Raw genomic sequence first — 16,943 nt, forward strand, 5'->3', positions numbered from 1 at the left:
GGGGGGGGGGGGTTGAAGCTATACACTCCCTTTCATTCTATCCAGACAGATCACGACCACGATAGTCTGAGAAGATATAAATAGACAGCGACCGATCATCTCTTTACACGTGTCCTGTCCTGTCGCAACATCTTAGACGGTAATGATGTGTGTATCGATGCATCGAGCTAGCCTAGCTAGCTACCTCGCAATCTACCGGTACAGAACTCAAAAGAGGTTTCTCGCCTATGGAGAATGATAATCCTTCAAGTTGCTAAAACTCTTGAGTAGCTAGCTTACCGTCTGTCTCGTCTCAGGAAACTCAGCTGCGACCTTCATCAACAGGTCGACAAGTTGATCTGTACATACACACAGAGGGCAGCCAAAACGAAGACTCCTGTAGAGTATCTCAAAATATGAACGAAGGCAAGAGAAAGACAGAAGGCGTACAATATATATATATATATATAGGTGGATATCTTGCAACGGCAGAGAGAAAGAAGAGGAGAAATGGGAAGGAGAGCAAGCATCCTTCTTATCTCTTACCTCTTCTTAGACAAGTGAGCTTTGCTTCGAAGGACACAAAGGCGAGTTCACCACCCATCTTCGCTTGGAGCTTTTCCTTCATTCGATCCGCTTCGTCAGTCTCTAAACGTCTTTTCTTATTTTTCATTATCCTGCCATAAGAATTGCTTCCTTTCACAGGTGATGACGAAGAGTAACAAACCACACACTCCTCGTCCTTCTCATCCGCTTCCTCTCCATTGAAGCCGACATCTACACCTGTCCAGACATACATTCACATATAAAGATATATATATATTTACAGAGGGCGTGTTAACACATACACACACATGCAGGCGAAGACAGCCCATACTATAAACTTTCTCTAAGAGAAAGAGTCGGTAGGTAAGAAAAGAACATGTTTCGACTTCCCCTGACTTCATTCCATAGAGTGGTGGACTACATCCCCATCTATATCACTCTTGTCTCATCATACCCACTACTATACAAGTCTCTCTCCTTGTCCTTGTATCGCTCCCTCTCTCTTACACTCCTCTCTTACAGACCGCTCTTGAGAAGAAACCCGACAAAAGACTTCCTATAAATCTTCTCTCTCGCTCTCTCTCTCTGTGCGTGTCCCTTCCTATCTATCAACGTCAGGAAAGGCTCAGCAGCCGACCTTTCTGAGATCTCTCTTCATACACACATATATACATATAGAATCACATGATCTATATATATTCTTTCTCCATACACACACCACATATGTGTATATATGTAGATACATGTACTCAAAGTGCCCTTCACAAGCCCTTCACGTGCAAGGCTAGGACATGAGAAAGATGATGATATGGAAATGCAAATCGATGTCTTGACTTACGTCGGCGCTTAGAATGAGGAGAAGATGAACGGCCAGTCCCTATCGCTCCTAATGATGCTGAAGAAGAAGAGGACGAGGACGAGGGGGAGCCCGTCGCTGCTGATCGATCTGTCTCCCTTAAGCGTTTCCCTTGTTTCACCCCGTCTCTACTAGGTAACTGCGAGGAAAGTAACGAGTGTCTGAAAGAGAGACAAACATACACACCAAAGAAATACCTTCATTCCACATCCACCTCAGCACTGTCTTTCTTCTTACATACAATCTATATACCCATCTACATAGATAAAGATAATACCCTTGATTCTCTACTACTCATACTGCTTATATATTTCCTTCACATACAGATAGATAGATAAATAGAAAGTCTTTGTGTACTTATGCCGGCTGATTCTCCTACGGTGAAGAGATATCCCTCATATACACAAGTGTGTAAGTATCATTCGGTATTGGCATAGACATGCACATTCTTCCACACCTCTATCCCTCAATCTATTTAGATGTAGCTATATATATATATATATATATATACAGTCTCTCTTGTATCTTTCTCTCTCTGTCTATATATATTGATGAGCATGTATATAGAACGATTTCTATGAGGATACATATGTCAGTGTGTGTCTACAGCCTATACATCACGGTGGAAATACATACAACACCTATACTTAGCCTACTATGTACATGTGACGCTCCTGCATGTAAGGTGTACGATTCTTACAAGGAGGTTTCTTCTCTTTCGCCCGGTAGAGGCCTCCAGAAGACTTCTTCTCCTACAACAAGGCTATGATCACTCCCACTTCTATGGGTCGTATTATCTTCAATTTCTTCTTCTTCTTCTCCTCTCACTGGAGAACTTCCTCTGGTCGTTGGATAAGAAATGGTCTCTTCCTTCTCTCCATCTTCTACGACGTCCGGCTGACGAGTCGTACTACTTCTTCCCCCCTCGTATCGATGGATGTCCAAATCTCGCTCGATCTTCTTTCCATCCAGAGCATATCCCACATCTTCAGGTGTATGATCGGCCTTAAAAAGATTCAAATAAGCTTCTCCATCGATTTCTTCTTCATCTTCTTCCTCCTCTCCATTCTCATCATCTCGATGAGGATGATGATGGCGGTTGTCTCCAGTATGACTCGCGCTAGCCAAGAGAAGAGAATCGATGTTGTCTTTCCTGGGCGGGGCTGTAATGCGCTTCGAGTCTTTCAAGAGATATCGATTCAGTCTCTCCATATGAAGAGGATTCTCTAAGACAGGGAGTAGTAGCCCTATATCTTCCTCTCTAACAGACGTCGCTGTCGTTGAAGAGGAAGGAAGAGAAGATAAAACCTCTTCCACATCTCTTTCATCCATTCTCTTCTTGAAAGGATAGACATTCTCACTCTCTTCTTCTTCTTCTTGGTCTTCTCTTCTTCTCTTCTCAGTACGAGTCTGTTGATGCTGCTGCTGCTGACGACTTCTCTCATGGTCGCTAGCCTGTCTTTCTTCCTCTTCCTCCTGGGGGAATGATGCAGTCTCTTCCTTCTCTTCCGTCTCTCTTCTTTCAACCTCGAAATCTTCTTCCTCTCCCTCTCTATCCTCTTCTTCTTCCTCTCCCTCTCTATCCTCTTCTTCTTCTTCCTCTCCCTCTCTATCCTCTTCTTCTTCCTCCTCTCCCTCTCTATCCTCTTCTTCCTCCTCCTCTCCCTCTCTATCCTCCTCCTCTCCGTCTCCCTCCTCCTCCTCATAATCTTCCTCCTCTTCTTCTCCATTCCTTTCAGGCTCTCCCACCTCTTCTTCTTCTCTCCTCACAACATGTTGCCTTCTTTCACGGCCATGGAGGCGAAGAAGCATTTCTTCCCTATCCTTCTCTAGTCTTCTTCTTCTCTCTTCCTCTCTGTGCCGACTTCGCTGCTCTCGAGTCCTTCCTTTCGTAAAGCGAAATTCCGTCTCTTCTTCTTCTGCTGATGCTGCATGTTCCTCTACCGGCGCATCACCTTCCTCAGTCGATGCGAATCTGTCATGTGGTAAGCATCGATGTTGCCTTCTTCTTAGCCGTAAATTCTCTCGTTCCCGTCTTGAAAAAGAGCTGTATCTCTCCTCGGGATTTCCTTCTTCTCCTCTTCTCCTATCTTCATGATGAGGTTGGCCTCCCCCCTCTTCACTTGGAGCCTCATTCTCTCCTTCTTCTTCTCCTCCTCCTGAAGAGTCATCGTCATCGTCGTCATCTTGTCCATCATCCGACTCTTCGCCAGGGTCCTCTTCTTCTTCATCTTTCTCATCCGAATTCTCTTCTCCACTCTCGTAACCTTCAGATTTACCTCTCCCGAAACTCTCTTCTCTCTCAACCTCTCCATCATTCTCTTCTTCTTCTCCATCATTCTCTTCTTCCTCCTCCTCCTCCTCCTCCTCTTCACCTCCGGCTCCTTCCTCTTCCTCTCTATCACCCCCCTTAAGAGAGTCCCGCAAATGCCGCCTCCCTGCTTGATGAGCCTCTAGAGAAGACTCCTCCTCCTCTTCTTCTTCTTCTTCTCCTTCTTCATCTCTCCCTCGACTTCTACTACTGCGGTCGCCGCAAGAAGGAGAAGAAGAAATAATGTCGGCCATGGGTTTATTCTCGTCATGATGAGCCTCATCGTTCCTCTCTTCTTCTTCTTCATCTGAATCCAACGTGAGATCTACGACTTGATCTTCCCTCTCTTCTTCTTCTCCTGCTCCTCCTCCTCTTGGACCACCCGAGTAGACCTTCTCTTCGTGAGAATCGTCCATGATTTACTTAGTGGCAAGAATGAAGAAGAGAAAGAAAGACGACAGCAACGGAAGAGCCAATCTTCATCCAGAGAGAGAAACCTCTCCTTTCTTTTACTTCTCCTTGTAGAAGCTTCAACTTGTTCTCCTCCTTCCCTCCCTCTCTTCTTACATCATCCCTACATAGGAGATTAACACCTGAGTTGACTCCCGTAGCAAAGATATTAGGGCTATAGAAAATTAGATAGACAGAAAATACAGATCTCTTTCCCTCTCGGTCAAGTAGTTAGTAAGGAAGTCTCTTTATCGAGTCTTTAAGAGCGGAAGAGACAACGAAGGAAAAGAAAGAGGAACAAGGGGACCAATCTACTTCATGAAGAATTCAGACTCGTGATGATAGGAGGAAAGAAGAAGCTCCGAAGAAAAAGAAATGAACTGTAGACAAGGTCTCTCCGATCGACATAGGCATACATCTATCAACATATACAGATGCATAGAGATAAATACACATCTATCGACATATACAGAGAAAGACACCTACACGTGTGCTGAAGTCTCTAAACATTTCATAGAATCTGCACTTTCCTTCTGCGTCTTCCTGATCTCCTCAGTAGAGAACATCTGGTCTTTTACTACTAGAGAAGAGAAAGAGGAGCCGATATGTTTAAAGTGGACTTCTTCTCCCTTTCTCTTCGTCAGAAAGCGCCACAGCAGAAAGCCAGGGAGTCAGTCACCCGGTCGCTAGCTAGGCTCACCTCAGACTTCTAAAAGGTGAAGAAAACAGATCTTCAAAAGAAGCTCCAGGGGAACAACAGAAGGGGAAAGCAAGGAAGAGGAAAGAAATGGCGGAAGCGCAAGAAAGAGAACGAAAGAAAATGTGGACAGAAGTCTTCTTCTTATGACCATGAAAGAGAAACAAGAGAGAGAGAAAGAATCGGAACGGCGTGATGTCTCTCTCTCTCTTCAGTAAAGGGGTTAAGAAAAGAGCATGAGGCAAAGAAGACAAGCGGGCGGTTCTTCGAGAGACAAAGAAAAACGAGATGGATGAGAGATAAAACGACGGGAGAGAAGAAAGAAAAAGAAAGGAAGAGAGAAAAGGAGAAAGAATCTCTCTTCCGCATGCACGTGAAGAGGAAAGAAGCAGGAAAAAGATCAGAGGATCGCAGGCACGAAGGAAAGACTGAAGTGAAGCTTCTCTTTTAACTGCTAAAAGAGTAAAGACATCTTCTTTTTTACCTTCGTTGTAAATGAAAGAAGAAAAGAAAAGAGAATAAGCATCTATATCTCTTCCCTATTTCATTCACCTACTCCCTTCAGCCACCACTGTCACCTCCTTGAGATTTCTTCTTGCATCTTTCGCTACTTCCACACAGAGCAAAAGAACCTCGAAGAGAGGAGCTTCTTTTCACTTGGCACGAAAACGCTTCTTATCAAGACATGGACGAAAAGGCTTCTTATCAAGACATAGACAGAGATAAGTAACGGAATGAGACCTAAGCCTATCTTTCACTTCAGTCGGAGAGAATGATCGATAAAAATGAAGGAAAGGAACAAAGCGAGAAAGAGAGAGAAAGATGGTCAAGCCAACACAGCGCACGAGCATACCTACGTGGTGAGCTGAGGCGAGAAGAGAAGACGAGGGTGCGGTCATCTTGTTTGTGTCTTTAACTCTTCTGCGTACTCAGCCAAGATTTAGGCCCTCCTCCTCTTCCTCTTCATATTAGCGATAGAGGTATGAAATGTTTGGCTTACAAATTTACAGTTTAGACATGTTGTCGAAGGGGCTTTACAGATTTCACGGAGATAGGGACACCAAGGGAAAGGTTTCTTTCCTTCAGAGTTAAGAGGAAGTCCTCCTGTCTTCTTTTTAGAGTAAGCGCCTTGTCGATAACTCTCTTTTGGAAAGGAGCTCAAGACAGATTTCTTATGATGGGACTCTCAATTCTTCAATTCTTTTCTTCTCTTCTTTCTTCTTGTGTTGTCGGACGTGGAAATAGTTGCAATCTGGAGAGGTAGCGCGAGGCGTTTCTTCTAGAGGTTGGACGTGGAGGTCTACGGCTTATCGGGGGAGGGAGCAAAGGATGAAAGGTTGGGTCAAACAAGTCGGAGAAAGAAAATAATAGCTGGACTTCTTTCTCTTAGGGATGAGAGAGAGTCAGGAAGGATAAACTGGGCTGCAGGAGGGGAAGAAGAATAAGAACAAGAAGAAGAGCAAGTAGCTGATCATGAAAAGAGATGTAGAGAAACCTTCTTAGATAGATAGATAGATCATGCAGAGGTAGATAGATCGAAGAGACACAAATAGATAGCTAGATTGAGATAGATAGATCAGAGACAGATAGATAGATAGCTACATCACCAAGGTGGTGATGGAGAGAAGAGGAGAAGAACCTTGTTTAATCATCTAATAATCCAAACTGAAAAGAAGAAGAAGAAGAATAAAACCTCGTAGGTGACCGCACGCATAGGATACATGCATGAGGCGCAAGCCCTTCTATCTATCTTGGCTTTCTTCATTTCTCAATGGATACAATCGGAAAAGAAGAAAAGGATAAGAGGAAAAAGCCAGTAGGTGTGTGAAGCCTAAGAGATACGTGTTAACTATGTATCAACCTATCTATGGATCTAGATCTCTATCTGACTACATCGTCACTAAGGAAGCTCTTAGTATGGAAGAAAATCTCGGTTGCCTGACAATTCGAGAATGTCTACCGTCTCAAAGAAGAGCGAGACTGCTGTGAACGGAGAACCCTCCCTTTTCGTGAAAGAGAATGAATGAGACATCTATCGCCTTTGATATCTTCTCTTCTTGAGAGAGCGAATAATGGTGCGTGGGATCAGGGAGAAACTAATAGTTCCGCTGGCTATCTGTCTATCTTTCTTTTTATCTCTATTTATGTTGTTTGCATGTCATCTCGCCTACTTCACCTACCACCCTGCTACGAGAGATACCTATACAGATATACTCCTCAGAAAGAGTAGTCTCTCTCTCACTTCCTATCACCTGGAAGTCCAGGCCAATACAGACATACATATGTACATACGTACAGGCCTGCCTGCATGTCCAAGGTTCGATACCTGACGGATAGTTGTCTAGTATTCGACAATCGACACACACCCGTCTATCTATATGTGTGGAGCGATGCTTGAAGCCCCCCGTATCCAAGACCTTTCTTTCTCTCGGGTACCCTTCAAGTATAGAGAAGAACATCTTTCTTTCTTTCTTTCTTCTTGACCTGCATGCATGCATACAGACTGCTCTTGACCTTTTCGAGAGGCTCTTTATGCTCCTTTTGCTGATGACCGTCCCAAATCAAACAGGAGGCCGTCTCCAAGAAGAGAAGATACGGCGATGAAAGAGAAGATAAAAATTGGAAAGACGTAAGCGAAGAGAGGTAGGTGCGACAGCCTTTAAGGGTTTGATAGTGAAAAGAGATCGATTCAGGAAACAGCCTTGCAAACATACAAAGGCGAATCCTCTAACCTCTCCATCAAGTTCTTTCTTTCTCTCTTTCTCTCTCTCTCTCTCTTTACCTTCTCTAGATAGGTGTAAGATGGAATGCTGTAGGGAGCGAGGTGTCATCTCCCTCTGTCTCTCTTCATTCAAGTCTTATAGACGAGAATACATGGCAACTCCATTCCAAGATTCTCTTCTCGGTGAGACAGAGGAACAGACCCCCCCCCACCTCTGTATAGACTCTCTCTTCAAGTCTAACTGCTGTTTGGTAGCTTTCTCGTGCTTATATCATCTTTCTTCTTCTCCTCCTCCTCCTCTATCTCTCTAGCATCTTTATCTCCTTCTATCATTCATCCAGCTCTTCATCATCTATATCTCGAAGTCAAGAGAAAACAGACTCTGTTAAAGGTCGCCTCTCTGCTGCCCTTCATCCTCGCATTCTTTCTTCCTTCCTGAGGCCCAGAGATGATCGCCTCATAACGATAGTCACGAGAATCTACTGGTCTACCGAGAGATAAATTCTTGATCGAGAGATATGGAGGGAGTCTTTTTGACGACATACGGTCCTTCTATTTCTATCAATGAGATATAGAACGTGTCTAGGCAGTATGTAAGAGGATGAAGGACACACAATGAAACGATAGAGTCTATATCTGTCCTCTCTCTCTCTCTCTCTATATATATATTGTCAGAGAGAGAAAGAAAGTGTTTATACAGAGAAAGTATGCGGAGAGAGATATATAGAGAGGACAGTGAAGAGCGAAAAGGCGGCGTCTTCTGTCCTGTCTGCTTGAGTCTAGGCTCTTCTTAGCCTTCCAGCCTCACAGGATTCCTTCCTTCCTAGAGATGCACTTCGATACAAAGATTAAAGACAGAAGAAGTTGGGAAGACCATCAAACGAACTTTAGCAAACTCGAAGTGACAACGACAGAGCCCGAATCAGCCGGAGCACCAGCACAAGCAATGTACAACGAGACGAGAGAAAGAAAGAACAGAGAGAGAAAGAGAGAAAGAATGAAAGAAAAGAGAGAGAAAACGAGAAAGAGAGAAAGAACGACGTAAGCTAGCTATGTGAGTCACTGAAAGGCATAGAAGGAAGTCCAATCGCCACAGAGGGAGAGAGATATACATACCAACTGCATCAAAGAAGACCTCCCTGTAATTCCATATCTTTACTCTTCTTTCTCTAGTAAAGGCTCCTGTGGTATAGCTTTTCTAGGAAGATCGAGAAAGTAGAGAATGAGGTGAGAGGAGAGGCCTTGTCTTTCACATCTCATCGTAGAAATCTTCGCATCCCCCCTGGGACTCCTCCCCCCCCGTCAGCTTTCTTACGCCTTCCATTGCAAAGGCTTTCTCCGTTCTCATAATCTTCCTCTTCTCCCTCTTCTCTTTGTTTTGCTTCGAGCTCTTCTAGTCGCTTGAGACAAGGAAGTAATTCTTCATATCGATCGCTAGCCATCTGGAAGGCTGCTCGCTTTAGTTCTTTATCATCCCGTAGTAAAGATTCGCGTTTGAGGCGTGTCTCAATCGCTTCTTCAGCTCCTAGAGAAGAAAGGTAAAAGAAGGAAAGAGTGGAGGGAAAGAAAGGAGAAGACGCCAAAAGCTAGAAAGATCTACGTTCCTCTAGCTGGATAGTTAGGAGAGATTGCCTCTAGGAAAAGAGGGAGCTCTAAAAGGCTATGCATGCACGCATGCTGTTGTCATCGTCAGATAGATATGTTGAGGTCAGCGTAACATAAAGCAGAGCATACCACCGTGAGGGCAACCAGAAAGCAAGACCTCTTCATCGAGCTATTAATCGAAGGAAAAAACAACCTATAGGGAAAATGATTAGATGGATGAATGCTCCCCGTCTCTTTCCATCTCTCTATTATCAGACCTCTGGATGTACACCTCCTGAAAGGATAGTGTGCGCCTCACGTAGCGGTGCCTAATGTCTACCTAGCTAGCTAGCTGGCTAGCTAGGTTGTTCTTCTCATACTCACGTGCCGGCCATTAATTCATTCTACTGTCTGCATGAAGCGCCTCGTCATATCAAGGCAAGACCTCGGAGTTGGTATAGAAACTTCTTGTGTACCGTCCGAGGCTAGGATGTATGTCTCCAAAGAGATGAGAAAGAGAAAGAGAAAGATGGATAAATAGATAGATAGAAAGTCTTGTGCACCCGTATCTGCCTATCTATCTCCATGTACGTAACGATGAGTAACTACAGAGGTCTTTTTCCCTCCCACCAAACTAACAGCATTCCAAACCCATATTCATATATGTATCTATATATCTAGAGAGAGGGGGAAACACCGATGAGGTAGGTAGGCATATTTTTCGATTCTTCCAAATTAAGAGCATCTTTCATAAGTGTGTAGAAGGGTCTATACTACGGCAGCACAAGGATATATACAGGGGTATAGACAGACAGACAGATAGAGATACGTCGGCGTGAACAGGTAGATTCATAGCTATAAACACATACTTGACTAGACCATCAACTAGATGACACGGTGGCTACAGATAGATAGACAGAGAGACAGACGCATACGTAGATAGGTGAACAGACAGGTGGAAATATGTAGATAGCTCCATATGTAGACTACCAAGTGTATAGAAGGATGACGAACCTCGGCCGTCTTCATTAGAAGCGGATGTGGCGACGAGGTGTATCCAGTGCTGCTTTGTCCTCTCAAAGAAAAGACGTAACGTTTCACCTTGAGCGGGAGTTTCATCCTGATCATGTAGTCTGTATTTCTCCTGTTGTAAATACAGCAGCCGTACACACTTAAGCGGAGAGGTGGTATTCTTCTTCTTTTCAGTGGAGCAACAGACTCCGCGTCACTAGGTGTATAGACACCAGAGATGAAGGCCCAATCTCTTCTCATCACTTCATAACAAAGAAAGAAGAAAGAAAGATCTTAGACCTCTCGAAACCGCTGCGAAGCACACTATGCTGAAAGGCCTGAATGCCTTCTGCCTCTCTTCACTCAAAACGTACCATACATGTATATCTATACATTGAAACAGATGCACACGATAGACTCATCTTGTCGCCTGCAGTAGATAGATATTTATAGAGACATACAGATATTTGCATTGCACGGAGATATCTCCTAGGCCGGTTTATATTGATGTGACGCTGCTGTCTCTCATGCTACGTCTTCACTGACTAGATATATACACGTGTAGATAGCTAGGTATCGATAGATAGAGAGACAGATAGGTAGATATCCGCATACACAGAGATAGGACAGTCAAAACAAGTCAGAGGAGGAGCCGATCGTTCTGAATGGGGAGTGACATAGGAGCCTGTTTATCATACAGTGTGTCGCAGATAACATATTAAGACCTCTCCCTAGTATGGAGAAGCTGACGAGGAAGGAATGAACGAAAATGCTTGGTCTCCGATAGAACCCTCCATTCCTATGTCTATCTATCTATCTATCTATCTATAGGTTGTCCAGTGAAGTGTGTCTTTCTCCATATGTCTATATTGAACTGTAGGATAGATGGCTTACCCTGAGTTCTTCGACTTCTTCTCTGTACGACTTTTCTTTTCTTTCTTCTTCTTCTTTAGTACTATGTTTCTTTTTCTTCTTCTTCTTCGTCTTGGACTTTACACTCAGTATCTCTTTCCTTTCTCCATCTTCTCCTCTTCCTCCTTCTTTCTCTTCTTCTTCTTTCTCTTTTCTTCTTTCTCTTGTTCCAGTAAGACCACTGCCCTTCCTCTTGTCTTTAGGAGACCTCTCACTCTTTTCATCTTCATGCCGCCCTCCTTCACCCACGTCTATGAAGACGGAAGAATCTTTCCTACCGTCCTTTCGATTATCCGGCCCCTCATTATGTCCCGATAAGCTATCGCTCTTCGTGTCCTTCCTACGAGGAGACATACAGGTTGACCCGACGCCACGTTCCCGTTCGTCAGCATAGCCCTCTCTAGAATTCTTTCGCTTTGTCTCGGCTACAAGGAGATCGGGCACTTCTTCTTCTTCTTCCTCTTCTTCACTTAGGCATACCCCTGTTGAGCTTGTGACAGGATGGCCTGTCGAACCAAGATGATATACACTGTCTTGACTGAGGGGAGACCTCTCACTAGCAGACTCTTTCGTAGCAGTAGAAACGACCATGGAGCCGTCTTCTCGTTTTTCTTCCCTTCCTGCTGTATCGGGGGTGTATGATCGAGACGAAGACAATCCCTCCTTCTTGAGAGAGAGTCGATCGCAGTGGCCATAACGAGATGAGAGGGTGGAGGGTGGCGTCAAGGGGGTATCAGAAGAGAAGGGTGGTTTCTCTGGACCTCTTTTCCCGTTCAAAGGGTCCCCCTCTTTATTCGAGAGATGAAGATGATCTTTCTCTCGATCTTTCTCTTTCGCGAAGAGATCTTGTTCTTCTTCACTTTCTTCACCTGACTCGCTAGGACTCTGCGTACTCGTGCTACTTTCTTCTTCTTCTTCAGAAGAGGACGAGGAGGAACTACTACTGGTCTCGTCGCTGGAGGCACATTCATCACTCTCGCTTTCATCGTCACTCCCTTCTTCTTCTTCATCGTCTTCTTCTTCTTCTCCAAGCCACTCTTGCTGGTGCATTGTCCCCTCTAGGACACGGACCCAGCGATCTCTATAGACAGGGGGAGAGAAGAAGAGGAAGACACGACAGGGGAAAGAGAAAAAGAGATCTAGAGATAGATATTCGTAAGGGGAAGTGAACACTTGGGGTGGACATTCGCTTCCGACAGTTGATAGCTGAGGAAATAACTGATTCCTGCTCCTGACACTAGGAAGGCATAGAGAATACAAATGCCTTATCCTCTGTGAAGAATGGTGCGCTCAAGTTCGATTGCTTTTTACTTGGCAGAGGTCAACAGAGGGAGATGAAGAGAGGAGTCACGAGGAGACAGTTAGCTTGGGAACCTGTCTCATCTTCTTGGTAGCTATACATTAGTAATACAGCGATATGTAGACTGACGGGAGGACTAGAGTAGATGTAACAGGACGCACTCTAGCTGTGGAACATACATCTGACAGAAGTTCTTCTTCAGCCCCCCTATAAGACTCTTAAAGAACCTAGGAGTGGTCTGTATATACACCGTTCTTTCTCATTCACTTATGTTAAGAATCCACCTCTACATGAAGTGTATATACAGTCCATAACGTCTCTTGCACGAGAAACAACCGGACCAAATGAAAGAAGTCTCTCGTGACCGTTTTCATCGTATGTACTCCTCGCCATTTGAGCCCTCTAAATGTCATATATGCTCATGTGTTTGGACAGACTACATACGCAGCAGCTCTATATCATTATCATATATATGTATGTATATACAGATATGAGTACGTATATCAGAGCTCCAGTAGTGAGTTATATTCACAGCAGCTCTATACATCGTCATCATCCATAGATGTATCTACATGTATGGGCGTGTATACCAAACGTATAGTAGTTATATGCTAGTCCTTTTCAAAGACAGTCTCCGTATGATACCTGCTCTACCATACATCACGACAAGGTTCCTTTGAAAGACCACATTCAGGCCAATCCAACTGAAGTATCCATCATCACGCTTTCTTCCCCCTTCGATCTTTCCTCGTGCCTCTTACCGTTTACTAAGATTCAAAGTCCAGCAATCATCTAGAGTGACTTCTTTATCGTCTAGTTCTATCAAGCCTCCATACAACATAAGGCTATTCCCTCGCACTATCAGATGGCCATGCAGACGTGGTAAAGGAGCGTCGCCTCGATATACATGCTGCTGCACCTCGCTTGACTTACTCCCACCCCCTCGAACACAACTACTACTAGAGCTACTACTACTACTGCTACTACTACTACTAGAGCTACTACTACTACTACTAGAGCTACTATGACTACTACTGCTGGATGAACGAGAGATAGTACTTCTCGGACTAAGGGGGAGAGTCCGAGAAGAAGAGGAGGGATGGCGTGGTGGAGATGACGACGATGAAGAAGAGAAATCTGTCGTGGTTCCATTGCATGCATCTCGAGGGTGTTTGGAGGGTGTCTTCTTTAACAGCGATTCAGCGTCTCCTTCAGGAGATTTTGAGGGGGAGGCGTCTCTAGGGATCGAGGCGTCCTGGTGGCCATCTCTGTCCTGATCCTTCACGTTAATCCGAACCAATCGACCTTTCTCGTCGAAATAAGCAAAAGTATTCTGAAGAGAAAGGACATCCACAACCTTCACTGAAGTCTGTATGTACATACATGAATCTACGAAACAACATGGGGAGATCTCTTGAACCAAAGAGGCGATAGTGGAGGAAGAGAAAGCATTAGAGAGATCTTTGAAAGACGCAGGTACTTCACTACCTCAGCCTTCTTACGGGGGTATCGACGTTGAAAGATCTGCCGTCTTACGTTTTATACAACGCATACGGCATAGCAAATGTCTATGCCCGAGGCATAATAGGAACGAGGAGATGGACAGTTATGAAGATAAGTATAATGATGCTACTCCTAGTACTAGTCCATAGAAACTCTTCAAGACGAAGAAGAAGAATAATAGGACAACCACAACACCTTTTCATCCGTTTCGTACTCGTCCTCTGATAGTGTGCCAGACTGTCGCATGCAAATCTCCATCTCAGACCTTTCAAAAGTCTTCAAGTAAAGACACGGCCCTTCTACCCCTGGTGTACATACATCTCAAGTGTATAGACACCCAAGTTGCTTATCTTGTGTAGAAGAGAAAACAAGAAGAAAGACTCCTCTTCAGTGAGAGATCGTCGTGAGGAAAGAGGTCTTCGAAGTTGAACCGGATGCATCTGCTTTTGAGACAAGCGACGCCCGACCGGGAGGAGTAGGAGTACCGCCAAGAGGCTGGTCTCTCCTCCAGTAGCATAGGCGGAAGAATTATGTACATAGACGAATAGAGCTATCTTACCCGTTCACTCAGACTGCTCATTATGCTTGTGATCGATACAGAGCCATCGCCAGACATTCAGCCAAGCAGCTGTCTACTCTAGCAATGTAATCGGTTCCTAAGCATCCTCCGCTCGACAGATGGATCACTTCGACTACTTCTACAACTCCTCATGCTCCTACGGAAACCCAAGAAGAAATCGCGCTATAAAAGGAGTCTGCTCTTCTGGCGGTGAGGACGACTACAGTAGAAAGGCAGGTATAGGCTGTTAACGCGGGAGAGAATGGAATAGAGATATGGCGATCTTGAAGCGATCTCTTTCTTTCTTTCCTGCCTAACTCTATTCACCCGTACTGATCCGAGTATAGATGCGTATATCGTAGGCGACGTCACGCCACGACGCTTTGAAGCAAAGGGAATACTCAGAGCACATACACATCATACAAATCGATGTATGTATAGATATGTATGCATGCATGTCAAAGATAGATATTATAGTCGATAGATACAGTAAGCGTAAGCTCTTTACTAGATCCAACTGTAAGACTAACTGACTTGATAGTCATCATCGTCGTCGTCTCCCCCTTCAGCCTCTTGATCACGACCCCTGCCATCTTCTCCTACTGCTCCTCCTTTCTCTGTATGTTTCCACCTCTCTTCTTCTTCTTCACTTCCTGAGATGTCATTTTCATCTGTTGATTCATACACAGAAGTCCAAACCACAACAAAGCTATCTCTTGCTTCTTATATATCGCGAATCTAAGTGGATACATAGATCGATCGATAGATAGATAGGTAGGTAGATACATACAGAGATAGGTAGAGAGGTAGATGAGAAAATGAAGGTATACAAGCCTTGAGGATGGGTGACTGATAAGGGGAAGAGACTGCTGAAGAGGGAGGAAAGAAGCTGTCTCTCTCTCTTTCTCCTCATATGGAATAGAAAGAGAATGATAGATGGAGAGGGGACTTGAGATATATGTTTAAAGTGAATGTGAAGTTCCGCATTAAGAAAGCATCCGTCGAAGTTTGAGTTGAGAGAAAAGAGCGAAAAGATAGGAATGACGATGACCTAGAGATTCAACGTTGTCTCTGCTTACTTAGATTAGTACTATTGAACCGTAAGAAGATACACGTGTCAAGCACTTGAGAATTCTACATATATATATATATCGAGAGAGAGAGAGAGATAGATACATGAATCATATATATGGATGTACGCCTGTGTATAGTCACTACAGATTGAGGCGCATGCATATAAGTTTATCGATATCTAAAGTCACATATAGATCTAAATATAGATGTGTGCTTATGTATATAGACATGCGTCCAGAAACGGTTTCCCTATCGATCGTTAATAGTTCTATTCCCGTCGTTGCTTAGGGTTGATAAAGAAGAGGCTCTCCGCGTCCATCTAAAAGAAGACTCAAAAAGCACCTCTCTTTTCCACCAAGACAAAGAGGAAGTTCTTTGTTAACAGCGTAGACCCAACAGGGAGAAAACTCCCCTGTTGTCGACACTCTTCCGCTCTCAGATCTTTATCAGAAGAGAGACATCGAGCAAAGCAACTACCTACTTATCTACCTCTGATCTATGTATCTATCTATCTATCGATCTAAGCTATCTGTCAATCTGTAATCTAGCTATCTATCTATCTATCTATCTACCATAGATACATGGAGAAAAGACAGCCGGGGGTTCACATGAGCAGATGAGTGGAACTTCTTCTATGGGAAAGACAAGAGCAATGAATCGAAGAGAAGAAAACTTCAACACACCTGATCGAGAGAATCCTCCTTGATGAGGCTGCCGCTTCTGACGCCCCGACCTCTCCTTCGATTTCTCTCCTTTCAAAGTGAGAGCATACCATCGCCTGAGAAACACGACAACTAGCGGGACAAGCTCTTCTCTTCTCTTCTTTCTTCTACTTATCCGCATTATCATTCCTGTCCCTTGTAGACCCACCGTGCTCGGATGAGAGAGGGAGACGCTGATGTGTATCTAGCTAGAAAAGCGGCGCCGAATCGTCATTCTTGAGAAAGACCGGGTGTCATTTCAAGAGGTGTATCAGTCTGTATGTACAGGGGAGCTGTGCTGATTGAGGAGAGATCTCTGGACGCTATCTGTTTCCCCGTGACTTTGAAGGAGCTCGTCCATGTGAAAGAATTGAAATAAGTATGGAACTACTCATTCAAGTGGAGCTAGATCTCTCTTGAGCTTTTCGTCTCTCTCTTCTCTTCCTCTGTCTATCACCTCTCGACTTTCCTCCATCATGGTAAGGAAAGCGCGAAAGGGAGAGACAAGGTAAGATGATCTTTTTCTTTTCCTTCACGTCACTGTATTGACTGACATGGCCACAAATAGACACGCACAACCCAGAGGTGTAGAACACATCAGATAGACTTCTACTACGAAGCTTTGTCCTTAATCTATCTATCTATCTATATCTCTCTCTCCACGTATCTTCAATCTACCTCTCTACCTATGTATATATGTAATTATGTATGTATAGACCTATCTCTCTAGCCCCCCCC

General features: G+C 44.2%; 2 protein-coding genes across 2 annotated transcripts; both read right to left on the reverse strand.

The window, feature by feature from the left end:
* Positions 1–279: 279 nt before the first annotated feature.
* On the reverse strand, positions 280–5,625 carry CSUI_009375 (uncharacterized protein; the record flags this gene model as incomplete). Its single annotated transcript, XM_068069491.1, has 4 exons — positions 2,082–5,625; positions 1,364–1,542; positions 526–762; positions 280–338 (listed from the first exon to the last, which is right to left on the reverse strand). Coding segments are annotated over exons 1-4 (2,502 nt in total), but the record flags the coding sequence as incomplete, so codon positions are not given.
* A 2,850-nt stretch (positions 5,626–8,475) lies between these two features.
* CSUI_009376 (kelch motif domain-containing) lies at positions 8,476–16,281 on the reverse strand (the record flags this gene model as incomplete). Its single annotated transcript, XM_068069492.1, has 6 exons — positions 8,476–9,086; positions 10,160–10,289; positions 11,051–12,149; positions 13,130–13,701; positions 14,965–15,101; positions 16,188–16,281. Coding segments are annotated over 6 exons (2,301 nt in total), but the record flags the coding sequence as incomplete, so codon positions are not given.
* Positions 16,282–16,943: the final 662 nt, after the last annotated feature.

Source organism: Cystoisospora suis, assembly GCF_002600585.1.
Source record: "Cystoisospora suis strain Wien I chromosome Unknown contig_5580, whole genome shotgun sequence".
Classification (NCBI taxonomy): Eukaryota; Apicomplexa; class Conoidasida; order Eucoccidiorida; family Sarcocystidae; genus Cystoisospora; species Cystoisospora suis.